The following is an 18,589-nucleotide window of genomic DNA, read 5'->3' as shown; positions in this document are numbered from 1 at the left end:
AACAAAGTTGCAAATTGCTCCTTTCGGGACTGGAACAATGTTGCAAGTTTAACAAAGTTGCAAGGCTCGCACGTACAAAAAGTGGCAACTCAGAAGTTCGACAAAATATGACAAAATCCGAAAAATCGACTCGACTTTGCAGGAGGAGCGATTTGCAACATTGTTAAGCCCGGAAATATCACAGATATGAGGCGAAATTATAGGGAAATATCACAGGAATGAGGCGAAATTATAGGGAAATATCACAGGAATGAGGGGAAGTTATAGGAAAATGTACCAGGAAATGAAGGGAAATTAAGGGGGAAGTTAAGGGGAAATGTACTAGAGGAAATGAAGGAAACTTAATGGGAAGTTAAGCGGAAATGTATTAGAGGAAATGAAGGAAAAATAATGGGAAATGAAAGGGAAATGCACCAGAGGAAATGAAGGAAAATTAATGGGAAGTTAAAATGGGAAGGGAAGGGGAAATGTACTAGAGGAAATGAAGGAAAATTAATGGGAAGTTAATGGGAAATGTACCAGTGGAAATGAAGGTAAATTAATAGGAAATGTACCAGTGTAAATGAAGGTAAATGAATGGGAAATGTACCAATAAACGAATGGAAATTAAAGAGAAATGTCGCAGAAACATAGGTGTCAGGAGGCGTCAAGATGTGTTAGAAGATTTTAGGAGATGTTAGAAGATGTCAGAGGTGTCAGGTTCCCATCAAACCTCATTACAAAGAATAAAAATACATAGTAGTCCCCATTTCCCGTAAAGGCGACCTCAGAGCTCATCACCGAAGAGCCCCCCACTCGGCAGACCTAGAACGAAAAGACTTTCTCACCTGCCCGACGGCAATCCTCCGACTTCGTAGCTAATTAAAGCTCAAGATTGTTCCCTCGTCCAATCCCCCCCAACCCCGCGGTATGCAAATTTCGCCTCGGTTCGTCGGAACACCGCGCATTCCCGAAGCGAGTTTCTCCCCGCGAAAACAAAGCAGATCGAATAAGGCGATAAATGAACGTTGGTAACGGAAGCCAACAAGTACCTGCTGCTGCGAGACGCCGACGTCCCGTGTCATGACGCCGCACATAGTTCCCATGTCTCGGGTCGGCGTCGCGGCGTTCTTCAGGTTTCGCTGCGACGCTCTCTGTTCCGAGAACGACTGGCTTCTGTACCTGTGCAACGTGTCGTCGCTGGAATTCGTTTTGCTCAGCTCGTCCACTTGTCGCAGGAGATTCCGTTTCTCTTCTTTCAGCACCGACACCTGCACCTGTAACACCGCGGCAAAAGAAACCCGATAATTGGAGATCTAACGCCGCAGCGAGCGTTTCCAACGGCCTCGTGTGGAAACTGTTTCGTCGAGATGCGTCGCTGATAGGGGACGATGAGCCGCGACATTATGGTATTTAACGCGAACCAGTTCATCAAACGGATATTGATCGAGTGATAATGGCGTTTTGCGCGACGATGCCTCGCTCGTAATTGTAATTGGATGGAGAGGTCGATGTAAACGTTTATTGGCTGGCGATCTGGTTTAGATAGATTGACTTGCTCTGCCTTGGTGGCTGTTCATTTTCAAGGACGTGAGAGCGTATTATCATATGAATCAAGAGTCGAACAGTGTTCAGTATTTATCGAATTGGAATTAATATTTATTTCGATTGATTAATTGAAGGCTTATACGTGAATCTGATTATTTTTAGTGCGAGCTACATGTTCAAATGTCAGAATTGATATATATCTATTTATTCATTTGAAATTGTTATGAACCCGGAATGTCTGTATGTAAAGTGATATTTAATAAAGACACGATAACATTCCAAAGAAGGAAACGTTTCTATTAATTAAGAAATAATATTTGTATACTATTTGAATTTAATCCTTTATGACTGGAACTAGATGGAGGGATGGTATCCTGCTGGCTGAGTAATTAGAGCTGACTGCGATAGATTGAATCCAATTAGCACAGACAGGTTTAATTGGCTTCTTGTCAGTATCACTCCGAATGTTCAGTCTTTGTGCCTGGCTTTATATCGGAATTATATCGCTGGCAACAACTGTTATTGTTGAAACTATTGCGAATATCATTAGCAAGTACACAGATCTGATATTTCAACAAAAGAATTCAAATCAAATTATTCGGAGTTTACTCCGAAACATTCGCGTAGTTTCAACTCTAGTTTCGATACATTTTTATTCAAACGTGTATTTATTAAATAAATATTTTATTCGAACACGTGTGTGTCTAATATTCATTCGAACATGTACCCGATTAATTCTTTATTGAACCATGTACTGAACTAAAACTTTATTTTAAATATATATTCAATTGAACCTCTATTCAGACGTGTATTCAATTATATTATCCTCAGAACATATCCCTGATTGAATCTTTATTTCCCCAAATACATCATTCAATAAATCATTCAACCACTTACTCGAGTAAAAATTCATTCACACTAAACCAAAACATCACCCCGTCTTCCTTATTTCCAAAAAAGAACGTGAAGTAACTGCAGCGCGGTCGAAGGCTTGATTACCGCTTGGGTAATCGCGTTACGAACGTAATTACGTTTTCCTGTCGGAAGTAACGCAACTAGGAGAACCCACTACTCGCGAGTCATACGTCGTTGGTTGCACTCCCAAGGAAACGTTAAACAAACTTGACGTGCATATGCGTTTACCTGCAACATGGGAATCGCCTTGACCTGTTCCTCGAGCTCCCTCATTCGTTCCAACGAAGCCGCCATTTGCTCCCTGATGTTCTGGAACAACCACGCAGTTTCAGTCTCGAGGTTCTACCGTTCACGATTAATGCGTAGCATCTGTACTTGTTGCACCCTACCTGTAGCGCACCCGTGCTGAGGTTCGAGTTCCCGCTGCCGACGCTCGCGTTGTCAAAATCACCCTGATGCTCCACCTGGCCGGTGTTCTGCGTCGGTGTTGCTGTGTTCGTTCCATCTAAACAATTGTTCAATCGTGAACCCCACTCTGAATGAAATTATACAAAGGGAGAAAAACAATATTCTATCGACTATATAAAAAAAAAAAATCCTCTAAACTCAATACCTCAGTAGAAGGACCTTACAACTTTGACGTAAAACAGTTTGGAGTATTATTTGTTACAATAATTAAGATGTTCGGGTGATCAGAGTTCGTGGACCACGCTGTATGTCTTATAGTCTAAATATAATAATTTAAATATAATAAATCTAATAAATCTAAGTACTTCATTTTATCTGTACAATTATTTTAACCCTTTGCACTCGATAGATGACTCTCAGTCACCACTAGGTTTTCTTTAGGTTTAATTTCATTGGAACTCGAAGTGTGAATAAAATGATTGTCGTTGAGGCAAAGGTGACCTGATTCTTAAATCTTAAATTAAGGATCTCGTTTTCGAAGTTAATTAGCATTCGTGACAATAGAATCCTAAGAAAGCATCTCGAGTTGCTGATAGATACCAGAAAACAGGTCTCGAGTTAATTAAAGGGTTAATTCCTTTTTCCTTTTGATCCATTCCGTGCCAACTACGAGATACCTCCTAATTTGATCTATTAGTTTGTATTTATTGCAATTAGTCGAGGAATTATTAGAAAAGCAGAACGTACTATCTAGACTAATATTTACTTTCAAAAGCAGTAAAATTAATATCACTTTTTAAAACAGATGGATTTCCGTATAATTTCCGACAGACAAATTACTCATTTGATGGAATTAATATTTCTCCTTCGATGCGAGAGTAATTTAATATTTCTGTGAAGTAGCTACGCAGCTCCCGTGCGCGAGTTAGCTAATGAATTTTCGATACGTTGGAATAATCCGAATATACATTCAGCACTTGATAAAATTAATATTTTTCGATTGTACGCGCAAATGAATATTGCAGCGCGGTACTAATACGCGCGAAAGTTACAAGGGCAGCGACGATAGCCTGTGCTTAACGCACAAATGAATATTTATGCGACGAGGAAGTACTTTGTCGGGTTAATACAATTTTTTTTCAGCGAATCAGGGCCAAATTGACGTAGCCGGCGCCGTGAAATTAACGTTGAAGCTGACATTCGAAATTAAATAAGCGTTTTGCTTGGCATTCGCGTATGTGCACGCCAGGAGGCATTTTAAAATGATCATTTATACTTCATAAAGTACGCGAAACATTTTAAAGTGCAATATTTGCCGAAACGTTGTCTGTTATTAATTTTACTTAATGGCTGGTACTTTTGAAGAATTTATGTCGGTGAAATGGAAGTCATGGATGGTAAAAAGACTCGGTAATTAATTTATAATGATCAGTTACGCCCAAACTTGACGTGTTTCACCGTGGAAATGTAATGTGATTAATATCAAAAAGAGAGGTTGACGTCGAGTAATGGAATGAAAAGTGTGTTTGGTATCACTAGGTACGCATTATAGTAATCGAGGCTAGACGTTTCGCGTGGTACCTTGCACGCGTGCAGAGCCAGCTATTTTTATCGCATTTTGCAGCATAAAGTTAGCTTGAATGTACAGCTTCACATGTGCATAAAGTACGCGATAAGAATCGAAGTGAATGTAATACGAATGTCAACTTGTAGAGGCCTCGTAAGTAACATCAACATCGATTCGGATTAGAAATTAAAGTATTATATAGAATTAAACTATTCAATATTATCAGGACTTCGTAATGGATACCGATATGCAAGTTGACTGAGAATCTAAATCGATATCGACGTGGATGGCCTCCGTAATTAATATCGCCGCTAACTAAGACTTCCTCCGCAACGCAGCCCTCAGGAACACAATGGCTGTTAACGAGTCGTCGTACGCTCGATGTTGCGCAAGCCACGTTCACCTGCGGCCGGTTCAATTTTTTTTAATTGATTCTTGCATAAGGGGCCGCACGTTACGGCATTAAAACGCCCCGCCCCGCGCGGGACAATAAAGAAACACGCCAGACGTCGTGTCGCGTCGCGACGCGGCATTTCGTATCCGTTTCGACGATATCGTGACACACGTGGGCTAGGCGTAATGCCAAAGGATTTCCCGCACGCGAGCCTAACCGTCACGCGTTCGTGCAAACTACCCTAATGCATCGTGGACCGCTTTTCTACCTTTCAGTTTTTATGCAACTGAAATTTATTGCAAGCGCGTCGTTTCGCTTGATTTCCCTCCTTTTCCGGGTCGTAAGTAATTAAATTAGGCGAGTTGATGATCACATGAAGGTTTATTTTATAGGAAGGTTTACTTTATAGTCAGGTGGTCGGAGAAATTAATAAATTGGTTGTAGATTTTACTCTGATGTTTGAGGGCCACAGGTTACGCTTGAAATTGAGTTGTTTGTTTAATTGGCACTTTATGAACTAAATGAAGGGAGTTGCACGAGGGTTTATTTTATATCTAGATGGCGAGTAAATGAATAAATTACGCGTATATTTTATTGAGAACGATGGTGGAGAATCACAGTGCTTGAAATTAAATTCTTTGTGTACTTGGTATTTAATAAGTGAAGGTTCTGAAATATGTGTAATATTTCTTTAGATATATTCACATGTCAATAATCAAAAATTGTCTGTCATTCGAATCTTAAATTGTACAAGTAAACGAATTTATAAAAAGTGAAATAAATCTACCCGTCTATAATAATGAAAACTATCCATCTATCTATCTATAATAAACATCTTACACGAAAAAATAAATTAATGCCAACAAAATGAAATAAATTCCACCGAAAAAACCAACGACAAGTTTCCCAAAAAAATGAATTTCCCGTGTCAGGTCCAACTACAGCTCAATTTTTCTGTTCGTAGCTCAGCCAGGCCCCATAAAAGGGCCCTACACGATTCCCTCTAGCTTACTAGCACGACGTTCGCGCGAATAATGGCGCATAAACGTTGCGTTTATGCTTTATATGGAGGCAAACACGCGGATTTCACCGCGCGCGCGGATTAAAAGCGTTAATCCCGAGATAAGGCGACGACTTCGATCGTGAAAGTCAAGTTAAGAGAATCCTTCTCCCCCTCGAGTCTATTCCTTCGATTTTTCTCCCATGGCGAATTAATCGTGGACGATAGGCGATCTGAAACGAGCGTTTTCTTGCAGATTCACGGAGGAAAGATGTTTCCATACGATTAGGATCTAATTCGAAGTGAATTTCGCAATTAAACGGAATGCTCAGGCACCGCGGATTCGAGCGATGGTCTCGTTTGAATTTCTTCAGCTTTCTATTGTTACACCTGTTCACCTGGCTACCGATTCGCTCCTCGGTGTGTTTACAAGCGATGATATTTTTCTAGAAAATTGTTTTACGTTCCTGCAATTGGACTTTGGAGCAGCGATAACGCGGACAAAGAATCGGATATTTTTCTAATCGGCACGAAAACTGGTTTCCGAGAATCTACATATAACTCGATACAGAATTCAAAACGAACAGTAGCTTCTTGGACTCGAAGGTCCTACACCCATGATTCTATTCAGCAAAATAATTACCACCAACGATAAGTTACATCTTTTTCTAATGTTCCATGCATTCACGCATTTCATTTATGTAAAAGTGTTCTTGTTTTTTTTTTTTGCGAGAAATTACTTAACAGCTGTTCCTACTTAGTCATCCTTTTTGAACTGCTTATTTGCTAGAAAGTTAGTCAGAGAAGCAGCTGGTAACAACGCGAGAGTATCAGGCTACTGTTAGCGGATGCCAGCAGCATTTTCGCGAGCTCCTCGCAAACTGTGTCAATGTCCTCCAAGTATTTAGATACCTGGAGTCACAGTTTGGCTCAGGTGGAAGGCCATTTACGCGCAACGACACCGGGTACAGTCCATTAAAGTGGGATTAACATTTTCTTTTGCTCTTTTTTCAGCTAATCATTGCTCTCCTCCTTTTACTCATTGAATCTTCCTCCCATTACAAATTCGTCTTACTGCAGCTGCTGTATCTACTGAATTACGAAGTTAAAGATACCTTGCTACAGTTTATACGTGTCCTTGACAAAGCTTTGCAAAGCATACTAGATCGTTCAAAGTAGAAATTAATGGTTGACTGCTAATATATTAAACATAGTTAATATTAATATTGGGTTGTCCGGAAATTCCATGTCGGTTTTTGGTAGGTGGTACAGGTTTGAATATATCGAAGTGGTTGAAAACAAATAACATGCATACATCCCTTAAAAGGTGGGAAGGTTGTGGAACAAAATGGCGCCTATGTAATTCAATAAATATATATCAAAATTCAAACGTGTTTTTGAATGTTTCTTAGAAATTGGAATTAGAATTTTTCTTAGAATTCTTAGAATTTTCTGGACAACCTAATAGATTATTTTATAGTTTAAAGATACTCAAAAAACACTGAGTGCCTCGATACTTTTTTGATCCACTGTAAGTACCTCAGATTTTCGAGAGAACCTATTTTCTGTATATCGAGACCACTGTATATCGAGAAAAGACAATACGTTTCAATCCAAACGTGTTCGTGCCCCAGACCTCGTCGCAGGTCTGGTCGTAAACCACGATTCTGTCGACGGTCCCCTCCAGTTCTTGGAATTTTACCCTAACCGATTTTACCTACCCCCGAATACGGGCTTCCCCTAGGGCTTTTACGCCGTGAAAGAGGATTTTCCATAACGGGAAACGACGGAGGAATATTTTACCACTTTACAGCTCGAACTATAAAGACATTTACAGGTGAAAATGCACAGTGAATGCGCAGAAATGCACAAGACGATTTAAAATTCTATTTTGACGAGGACATATTAATGTAGCTAAGAACAGGCTTGAAAGATAAAATGCTGGCTATTTAGAATCTGAGTAAACATTCATTATGCTTATATTCACGATTAAGATTACTATCTACATGCAACGCATTCATAATTCAAATCAAAGACTTCTAGACTCAAACTTCTTGGACTCCTAAAACGATAGCATTGAGGACTGGACTTGTTTTCGATATGAACTTGCATCTTGATTTTTTAAATAAATAACAGCGAGAAATTGCTTCGAGTTCAAGTCTGACTCAAAGCTTCTAGACTCAAACTTCTTGGACTCCTAAATCGATATCACTGAAGACTGGACTTGTTTTCTATATGAACTTGCATCTAGATTTTTTAAATAAAGAACAGCGAGAAATTGCTTCGAGTTCAAGTCTGACTCAAAGCTTCTAGACTCAAACTTCTTGGACCCTAAAGCAAATATCAATGAACTCACTTTTCCTATAAACATATGAACTTGCATCTAGATTCTTAAAATAAAGAACAGTGCGAAATTGCTTCGAGTTCAAGTCTGACTCAAAGCTTCTAGACTCAAACTTCTTGGACCCTAAAGCAAATATCAATGGACTCATTTTTAACTCCATCACTTAGCTCATTCAATAAATAACACTTGCCAATGATTTTTAATTCAGATCTACCTCAAGGTTTCTGGCTCAAACTCCTTAAACCGCTAAAGCAAATATCAATTAGACTCATTTGTCCTATCAACATCACTTAGGACTCCCAATAAATAACATCAAAGCTCCTCTTTTTCAGCAAATACCCTCAGAAACTTTCTTCCAATTCACCCCTGGCTTCAAATCTATTTCTACTATTTCTCCTATTTCCTCGAACGATTCCAACAGTCCCAAAAGAGGAACGTTCTTGTCATAGGTCAAACTAGCTAGAGTCTAGCTGCTAGAATACACGCAACGACACGCGTCTTCTGTATCTCTGGCGGTAATAAATATCAACTTGTTTGGATCCCGATAAACGCTATCATTTAATTACTTTCGTCGTCGAATCACGTTTCCACCAGCAGACGAATGCATCGTCGCCGACGGCGGGAATCCAGATTCTAGGTAAGAGATTAACGGTGGCGAAATGCAAGCGGCCACCGGTTGTCCGGCGATAATTCACGTATAAAACATGACCCCGCGGGAAAAATCGAGTGACGCAAGAATTCGTTATCGTTCCGTTTCGTAGATACGCACAGAAAAATACACTGCGCTCTGACACGTTCGCGATTATCTACGGTTAAAAGTCCCCTAACCCCGGAGGAAGGCAATTTTCAGAATGAGCCATCAACAAGGAAATACAAACAAGTGGACACGATTATCGGATAACTATTCTCTGGTTCTATTGGCTCTTGTCTTTTCCTGATAAAATCACACCGCTCCTGATAATTTACTACTGGTAAGGCATTCAAAAAGGGAAAAGCATATACTATTTTTACTATATTTCCTCTTGAAGATTTGGTCACTTTACTTTTCATTTCTCTTTTTATTTAATTATACTTATAGTATTTTCGTAAGTTGAGAAGGACACGTAAAGTATAATTAAATAAAAAGGCCCAATCTTCAAGAGGAAGGATAGTAAAAATAGTATACGCTTTTTCCGTTTTCGAATGCCTTACTACTAGACTGAGGATGTTCATGCAAATTCATATCTTTGCAAACGAAAGTGTGTCTTATTTTCTAAATAACATAACACGAATATTATAAATGATATTTTATATATATTTGAATTTGCATAAACATCCACGGTATGCTTATCAGTACCCACAGTTGGAGACCTCTCAGACTGAGAATGTTTACGTAAATTCATCGCTTGACAAATGAAATGTCTTATCTTTCAAATGATGTAACATGTATGTTATTGTTGATATAGTTTTGCATGTGTGAGAATAGGTCTCTACGCGCCATGCATGCATAAATATCCGCAGTCTACCTACAAAACTCTTTGTAAAAAATCTCCGAAACACAAATTTATGGAACACTGAACCAAACAAATAAAAAAACTCCAAACACTCACGGTATTTCCTCTTCGCCTTCATCTTACAGAACGGTATCCTTTTCATGATGAAGTTCTTCACCCCCATTTTGGCAGACCTGTCACTCTTCACTAAAAATCCACAAAATACAACAGAGTCACTACCACGATCAGCTAAACCATCCAAGGATCCTCTGCCATAGATAACTTCTCCACCGATTCAACTCGAGGATTCAATTTCGTCGCAACCCAGTCGAAACTTCAAATCGATCGATGGATCGTAGAGATTCTGCGCTTCGTTGGTCGTTTTTCGTTCGTTCGACGTCGCGTAAACGCGGCAAATGCGATGATATTCTACGAAAATTACGCGTAAATATTCGTTGCGGCCGATGAATGACGCCGCGTCGCGATCAGATCGGACCACCGGCGTCCCCGTGGCGATTGATCGTCGCCATCGATCCCCAATGATCGTCCACGGAGGACCTCTTCCCTCGATTTTTCGAGCATTCGCGGCACGGATCGGTTTTACCGCGGCCACCGTTTGCGTTTGACTGTGACGCCGAACTCTGGGCTATAGCCAACGAGGACTCCTGGCTACACGCGACGAGGTGAATGGAGAGGGGAAATTGTGCCTCTTCTTCTGTTCTTTGCCCGGTGTTCCCTCGATTTCTTAATCGCTCCAGAGAAAAAAAAAAAAAAACAGAACGTCATCGACCATCCCCACCTCTTATCGCGCCGCGAACGCGTACTCCCCAAGCGACAATGTTTCGCGACCTGATAACGCTGGCCTCGACGAAATCCGCGTTATCGCGGGATCAATTGGAAGCATCTAATTTCCAAATTGTGGACGCAGATTGGTAGCTACGACGTCGACGAATGGTTTTTCGGATAAAGCTTAGGGGAAGATTGATCAATAACGACTGGATAGTCTGGTATAATTGATTTCAGTTGTTTGGGCGACGTTGAAATATCTTTTTAACCTTGGACCTCTGTCTTTTTTTTTGTCTCTCTGTGGACTTTTGAGAATTTTATGACGCGATTGACTTTTAGTAATCTGGATAAATAAAGGAATAATATTGAATTAATTTTAAGAGCCTTTAAATAACCTAGGCCTAACCTTTCCCCTTTCGTGGAGGAATAATAATTATATTCTATCAGAAATTGTGACTCAATAAAATCTGAAAAGAATCGAAAATGGATTCCGCAGACCCTTAAATCCCAAAAAGTGAATCACAATCTACGGTTAAACCACAATGCCACAAAAATCCCACACATTTTCGATACAATGCAGCTGAATTCTCGAATTCTTCCACGGAGGCCACCGAGTTTATCTTTCCACCGATTAAAGCTCTGTTTTCACTGGCAAGGTTACTACCTCTGCCCAATTAATAAATTTCTGTATTTACGATATCATGATTCGCGCACTTCAAGAGTATGGAATGTTATCTGCATCGTTATCGATCAGACCGACCGCGAATACTCGATCGAATGCGAATTTCACGGATTAAAATCCAGTTTTTAATATCGTCGGTTCGCTAAATGGCGACGTTTGAATTTCTTCTGGTTTCTACTTTTCTGCGTCTGCCTTCGTTACCGTCTTAATTACTCTTCGCGGCATGTAGGCTATGAAATTGCGCATGTATCGGTGTCGAGGGCGATGGAACTCGTTAGAAATTGAGTCTTTCTTATTGTCGCGTATCTCGTTTTATTCTGGACGAAGGATTTCTTTGGGTCTGGTTCTATTGTTTCTTCGTAGCCTGTTCGGTAGATAATGCACTTGCAAATTGCTGCTGTAATTCATTGATCACGCGAAGGTTGCTTCTGTCATTTAGGTTACTAACTGCAGCAATTTAAAAATTTTGTTCGAAATCTTTGTTATCCATGGCTGGATCCTGTCGAGCTTACTCCAATCTGTTGTCAGTGACTTTATCTACCACGCGAATTAAATTATCGAAATATCGTTGAGCCGTTGGCTGTATTTTTCCACGTAAAGATATGCATACATTAGGTGAAGAAATTAATTCTCTGCCTCTGTATTCAATTATATATAAGTCTAATTTAAACAGATTAGTACGAACCTTCTGAATTCTCAACCTGATCTCTACTGGAATCTACTTTTTTTTTTATTATTATTCTTCTTTTATACTACATGTAGGATAATAATAATTTTAAGGAAAAATGTATGCCTAGCAATCTTCATATATAGATTCATTGTAATAGAGACAAGTTCGACAATCAACAAGGTTTTTAATTTAACACATAGCGACAAACTGGCAATAAAATATTCCTACCTAACTTAAGATTATGAATGATTGTCTCCAAAGCCACAGAATGAATTTCCACGAGTAATATAAAACTAAAGTGGATTAAATTTAACAAGAACGACCTCAACCACCCATAAAACGAAATTACGAATTTTGACGTACTCGGACGCAATCAATTTTTCATATTTGTCGTACAATTTAAATTGCCGGTTGAACAGCCGTCGTTGGTTAGCCGGAACCGTATATTTCCAGACGTCACGTCATTGTCACCGGGCCGCGACTGGCTTTTAAATTTTCGATTTCATCGTCGGCCTGGATAACACTAGCACCAGTTGCGCCGCTTAGGCTGGCAGGTGTATACGTCCATATCCGACCACCTTGCTCCAACAAGGTTGCACCAAAACGGTTTAGCGTTCCCGATGAAGTCATGTCGTCCCTTCCAAATCGAGTTAAAGTAGAGTGCATCGCGACGCAACGTCAACTTTCGCAGAGAATTATCCTGGGAGGGTGGGGGCGGTGGTAGAACAGGTGTCCAAAACGCAAAATTGGAAGCATAAATGTAATATAGGGTCCAGGAGAATGATTTCTACGAGGGTAATTAATTGCAGATTAATGGAAATGATTTGGAAGTGTCGATCACAAGTCTTCGGTATCTTTGGAATAATTAGTGGAAAATAAATATTCGGGGGAAATTTTGTTTCGTGGAAGGGAGCCTTTGGAGATATTTTTTATGGCCTGAAGGTGGTAGCTTCCTTTTCTAGTTTAGAATTTATAGGTTTGAGGGAGTAATGGTGTCTTCATTTTGGAGACTTTGTAGATACTGTTGATGCCTTGGAGGTGGTAGCTTCCTATTCCATAATAGCTTAGAATTTATATTTCTTAGGTATCCATTGAGTCTTCATAGATATTGTTTATGACTCACAGGTGGTAGCTTCCTTTTATAGTTTAAAATTTATAGTTTTGGTGGAGCTATGGAGTCTTCGCTTTCGAGGCTTTGTAGATACTGTTCATGCCTTGAAGGTGGTAGCTTCCTATTTTATAATACCTTAGAATTTATATGTCTTAAGTATCCATGGAGTCTTCGTACACATTCTTTATGTCCCACGGGTGATATTTTCCTTCTCCCCCTCAAAATTTATATTTTCTAGCGAGCTATGGAGTCCTTGCAACATCATTTATCCCCTGTATCTGAAACTTTCCTCTCCTACTTCAGAATTAATACTCCTTAAATACCCATAAAGTCTTCGTCTTCTCTTCGAAAATATTATAAATGGACAATTTAAAAGGAGAATTTCATTTTCCCAGGTCCGGGTTCCGATTTCGATATCCAATACGTGTATTTTCGGCCGGAATGGCCTCGACAGATCCGTGTCGCGATGTTATGACCGCGTTATTTTCGTGCTCGCGTTTTGGCAGAACGCCTTTTTCACCGAGCGGCTGGTTGCTTTCAGTCGAACCGATAAATTAACTGGAAACGCCTGGCAATTTCTTCGTCTCGTTAGCAACTCGTCCCTCTCCGCCCCTGCCCGTTCAAGAAGCTGCCTGTTCCTTAGGAAATCCACAAACGCGTGAATATTTTCGACATGCAAGGGGCAATTATGAAGATCGTGGATTCCATGATGTTTTTCTACTTTCTAGGCTTCCTTTATGCCGTGTTGACTCGCGAGTGGCATTGTTGCCGCTCAAATGATGGAATAATGAGTCTGGCTTGACTTTCATTAAATTCCTGGAGGTTTATCTCTTTCTGGAAATTTTTTTAAAGTGGCTACGTGGTCATGTTTTGGGGATTAATTTATATTTGGAGATCAATTTTAAAATATATGTGCCTTCTATTATTTTTAGTACGGGTTGCAAGTTGAATGACTTACAACACTCTCAATCTTATTTTCTTACTGCACCAGGTTTCAGAAAGATTCAAAAAATTGTGGTTGCTATCCACACTCTGTATAATATCTCTAACGTTAGAAATAAGAAAAGTATTGAAAGTAAAATTTTGATTCTGCACTGACATACATAGTTTGCAAGCTAAATGACTTGAAACTCCCTCGATCTACTTTTTTTACCGCTCTAGGTTTTAAAAAGATTCAATGAAATTGTTTCCTTTTCCTTTAGAATTTATGAAACATTTCTAATTCCAATGTATATTCCATATAGTGAAAGATGCCTCGTGAAATTTCGATTCTGTTCCCAACCACACAGATTGCACGTCCACTAAACTAGAATACCCAAAATAATCTGCCAGAGTACCCAAATAGATAACTAAACCTCTGGAATGGCGATTAATTAATTCGTCATAATTACGCGTGCTTAACCGCGTCCAGGTGCCCTTTACGAGACCTCAAAACTCATGGGGGTGGGATACAGTTCGCTAGCCAAAGGTTCAGTCGCCCGTTTGATGGCGTTTGTTTAGACTAACCAACAGATTAAATTTTCCCTCGCAACGTCCAGCGCTGAACGGAATGCGTTCAACTTTATACGAGCAAGTGTTACCTGTCGTAAATTGCATTATTCAAATTTCACGTGTGGTACATATCGCCCCGGCGTGCTCGATGGAGCGTATTGCTTCAATTTGATGCACTTTCGCGTACGCGGAATAGCGCCGGGCTTAAATCCGTCGGGGCGGGAATGGAGAAAGTTATTTACGGGACGATAGTTTCTTAATGAGATCGTTTATGGCCATGAATTTCCAACTCGATGACAATATGTAAAAACTGACAGGCCAAGTCGGTTGTACGATTCATGAAATATAAAAACTTCGAGATATTTTATCATAAACACGTGATTAATGCGTATATGTATATACTTATAAACATATTTAATACTTTGTAGATGTTAATCCTTTCATAATATACAGTATATTATTATGGACTACATATATGTATATTTTATACTGATCCGTTCGGGTTGGTTGTCTTTGTATCGTACCTTTTTGTCTCGCCATAAAAATTCCGAGTGGTATTTACGTAACAGATTGATGCACAATTTTCAGTTATAGGTCTGCTTTTGTGACCATGACGCCTGGCCCGCACTTTCACAATAATTGTCTAGAATAAATCACGACATCGCAATGCAAATGAGACACGTCGTTAATATTCCTGTCACAATATTAAATTGCAAAGGTGAGTTTACCTAGAGCGCGCAAAAGTTTCCAGACAGTTACTCCCGGCAGCTTTAGAAACGGAAAATACAGATGAATTTTAATAACATGGAATTAAAGCATAACGAGTTGGATTATAACGAGTCGTACGGTAGAAGTTTCTAGCAGAAACACTTCTCTCGTCTTTGATGATTATTTCTTTCTCTATGGAATGTATGAAAAGTAATTGTCAGGAAACTCTGCACGCACGTTTCGTTTTGCAATTATATAAACAATGCGAGAGACTAAAATCTTACTATTGATAAATATGAGAAACAGAAAATTAGTCCAGAGTTTGTTAAGGAGGGTGAACATTCCTATCTATGTTCCAAGGGGGTCAACAGATCAACTGAACTCGATTATGGTACTATGGAAACTCCGTCCAGCGGAGTGCAATGCAATTTTCTTGTTCTCACGAGAAACAGTTGTGCAAATATGCATCGTAATAGCTATTCAACTGCCATTCATATGAATAATGGTAACAGTTCAGCTGGCTTTTTCAGGTTCGGGAAAAACTGCTGGAACGTAAGCAGACTTTTTCACGCGTTTTCCCGTTCCATGTTTATCCTGATTTGCGTAACTCGCTTGAAAGTCGGAGTATTCTATAATAGAAAGGATGGTCAAAGGTGTTTTTTTGTATGGAAGAAGTAAAATGAATTTTTCGAAGGTCTTAGGCACAGGAGCCACTGTTCTAGATACAGAGTTGAAACTAAAATAATTGTCGAAGACAGCAACTATAGAATCCTGTGTCAAGAAATAAAGAAGTTTCAACACCACCTAGTCAAGACATTCTTTTCACGAAGCCCCTAAATCCCAACAATTTCATCTACCAAGAGCAGAGGTTCAACTCCACCTAGTCAAAGCATTCTTTTCCAACGCTCCCAACCACAACCCACCTAACAAAATGAGCAAGTAGACTCTTAACAAATGGCTCACGAAGCCCCTAAATCCCAACAATTTCATCTACCAAGAGCAGAGGTTCAACTCCACTTAGTCAAAGCATTCTTTTCCAAAGCTCCCAACAACAAACCTCCCTAACAAAATAAACAATTGCACTCTGAAGAAATGACTCATGCAGCCTCTAAAATCCCAGCAATTTTATCTACCAAGAGCCAAAGAGTTCTTTCACCAAATGGACCACCTGCAACATCGCCTAGAAGGATTCGTTCAGGTGGAAAGAGAAATGACACAAGGTAGAAAAAAATATCGAGGCACCATCGATCCGAGGAATTCAGCCAGGTGGAATGAGGAAAAGTACAATCGGGTTGTTCGTGTTCCGATCCGTTGGCGTGCAGATCCGATCGTCGTCACGAGAGCCAGCACGATGGACGAAATTAGTGGGCGTACGAGGGTCGGTGGCACTCGTGACATTGCCGCAGGGTAACACAGGTGCTGTTGAAGAGTCGATGCAACCGACGCCGCGATCACCGGAAGCAGGTGGTTCCAGCCACGCACCGACGGCTTCACCGACGCGCTCCGGCGTCCAAGCGTCGACTTTGGGCAAGAAACCGACGCGACTATCCTTCAAACCGCGAATAAAAGCCGCGAGAGTTCAGACGAACGACCGCAGAAATTTGTAATCCGCTCGCAACGAGGATTTGTAACGATCGACTCGTGGTTAGACGTGGGGCAAAAGTTTGTTTCAATAAAGGACAGGTCGTATGGTTATAGGAAGAGGACACCACCGTTGACATTTTATTAAATTGCTGTAGTTTTACTGATAACCATTGACTGTGTATTAGAGCCTGGCATGGATGAAATAGTAAAAATATTTTGTATTCGTTTGTTAAAAATATAGCAATGTCCAAAATTATATTACAGATTATATTATGGTAACTTCCCTTCGTGCAAATATGTAGAACATGTACTGAATTTTACTGAATTTGGAAATATCGGAAATATGAATACATAATTATATTATTCGTTTGTTAAAAATATAGCAATGTCCAAAATTATATTACAGATTATATTATGGTAACTTTCCTTCGTGAAAATATGTAGAACATGTGCTGAATTTTACTGAATTTGGAAATATGAATATATAATTGCATTATTTCATGAAACATGCTCTAGATACATCTCACACACAAGCTTCCCACATTACCATGGACTATAAATCCATAAAACCCACAGTCTACTTACAACCCACACGTACAACTTCAAACACAGATTGCAAATGAATTCTTCCAACTAAGAAATAATAGCTCGTTTGAAAGATGTAAATAAAATTCACCTACGAATGCAAGATACAAATAAAATAGCCTTAGAGAGGCAAGCAATGAATGTCCTTCTAAATGCAGACGACCAAAAAACAATATTTCCTCCGAGATGAAATAAAATCCGCGCGATGGAGGCTGAAAGAGATCCGATCCGAGGAACGAGACCGAGTCAAAGGACACACACGCTCCTTCAGCGGCGAGTGGAGCTTCCTTCCAGTGGTTTCCCATTGTCTGTTGGTGCGCGATAAGACAGGAAACGGGAGCACGAACGTTCTGCTTTGCGAAACGTGAGAATCTTCCTGAGAACGAACGAGGAGCTCTTCTCAGGATGGCGTTCGAGGTGACCCGTGAGAAACCTAGAAGGGAGTGTTGCTTTTCGTCGGTAGACGTCAACTGAACCATGCAGAGAGACCTTTTGTTCGAACGAGAGCGAAAACCGTGTGAATCCGTGGATTAGCGAAGACACAAAGACTCGAGCGACGGTGAGAAGAATCCTCGAGCAACTCTAATGGACGTTCTACGTGCGATTATGAGGACGGCTCTAACCGTGGAGGAAAAAGTGGTTCGTTATTGGAAGAATCAACGAAGCATCGGTGGCTAACCGGTCGACGGAATCCAATTGGCTGCGGGCTTATTCGATCCGTGACTCTGACGTCTAACCGTGACGTCTATCTTAACGAACCTGACGTTGATTGGAGGAAATGTTTCTAGCGCTAGGATGATGGCAATTTTTCAGTCGATATTCGATAGCTGTCTTCTAGCACGTTTTATGTACGTCAATTTGAAATTACTGCGTTATCGGAGCAAATTGCATGGAAAAATTCATACGATGTCTTCATGAATATACTATCGAGCATACAAATATGCAATTTTATCTATTGCGTACTCGTCGGTTCAAAAGAATCGTAAACAGCGTCAGTTTATTCATAGACAGGCGCGAGTATGGAGAATATTATTAACAATTCCTTTACTCCTAAAGTAAACTGCACCCGGAAATTCACATGATGCTTTCATGAATATGCTGTCAAGCACACAAAATTGCAATTTTATCTACCGTCTACTTGTCGACTTAAAAAAATCCTAAACATTGCACACTTATCCATGTACGTAAACTGAGTATGGAGAATATTATTAACAACTCGTTTGTTCCTACAGTAAATTGCATGGAAAAGTTCATACGATGCCTCAATGAATATACGAACAAGCACAGAAAACTTCAATTTTTATCTAGCCTAAATTTGTCGACTCAAAAATATCCTAAACGTTGC

At 39.9% G+C, this 18,589-nt stretch overlaps 1 protein-coding gene across 2 annotated transcripts in view; it reads right to left on the bottom strand.

Moving 5' to 3' along the window:
- Window positions 1–18,589, bottom strand: part of LOC128887931 (KN motif and ankyrin repeat domain-containing protein 2) — a 32,407-nt gene that overhangs the window by 6,900 nt on the left and 6,918 nt on the right. Inside the window, exons 1-4 of one of the 2 annotated variants that reach the window (XM_054144437.1) lie at window positions 9,745–10,610; window positions 2,832–2,947; window positions 2,671–2,751; window positions 1,032–1,256 (exon numbers count right to left, since the gene is read on the bottom strand). In XM_054144437.1, coding sequence (XP_054000412.1) covers window positions 1,032–1,256; window positions 2,671–2,751; window positions 2,832–2,947; window positions 9,745–9,811 — 489 coding nt within the window. In that variant the 5' untranslated portion in view covers window positions 9,812–10,610. Of the gene's footprint in view, window positions 1–1,031; window positions 1,257–2,670; window positions 2,752–2,831; window positions 2,948–9,744; window positions 10,611–18,589 lie in introns of those variants that run through there. The other variant, XM_054144436.1, reaches the window with a different exon arrangement.

This window comes from Hylaeus anthracinus, unplaced genomic scaffold (assembly GCF_026225885.1).
Source record: "Hylaeus anthracinus isolate JK02 unplaced genomic scaffold, UHH_iyHylAnth1.0_haploid 11989, whole genome shotgun sequence".
NCBI lineage: Eukaryota > Metazoa > Arthropoda > Insecta > Hymenoptera > Colletidae > Hylaeus > Hylaeus anthracinus.
The sequence above is the reverse complement of the archived record's forward strand: the minus strand, read 5'-3'. Positions and strand labels throughout refer to the sequence as shown.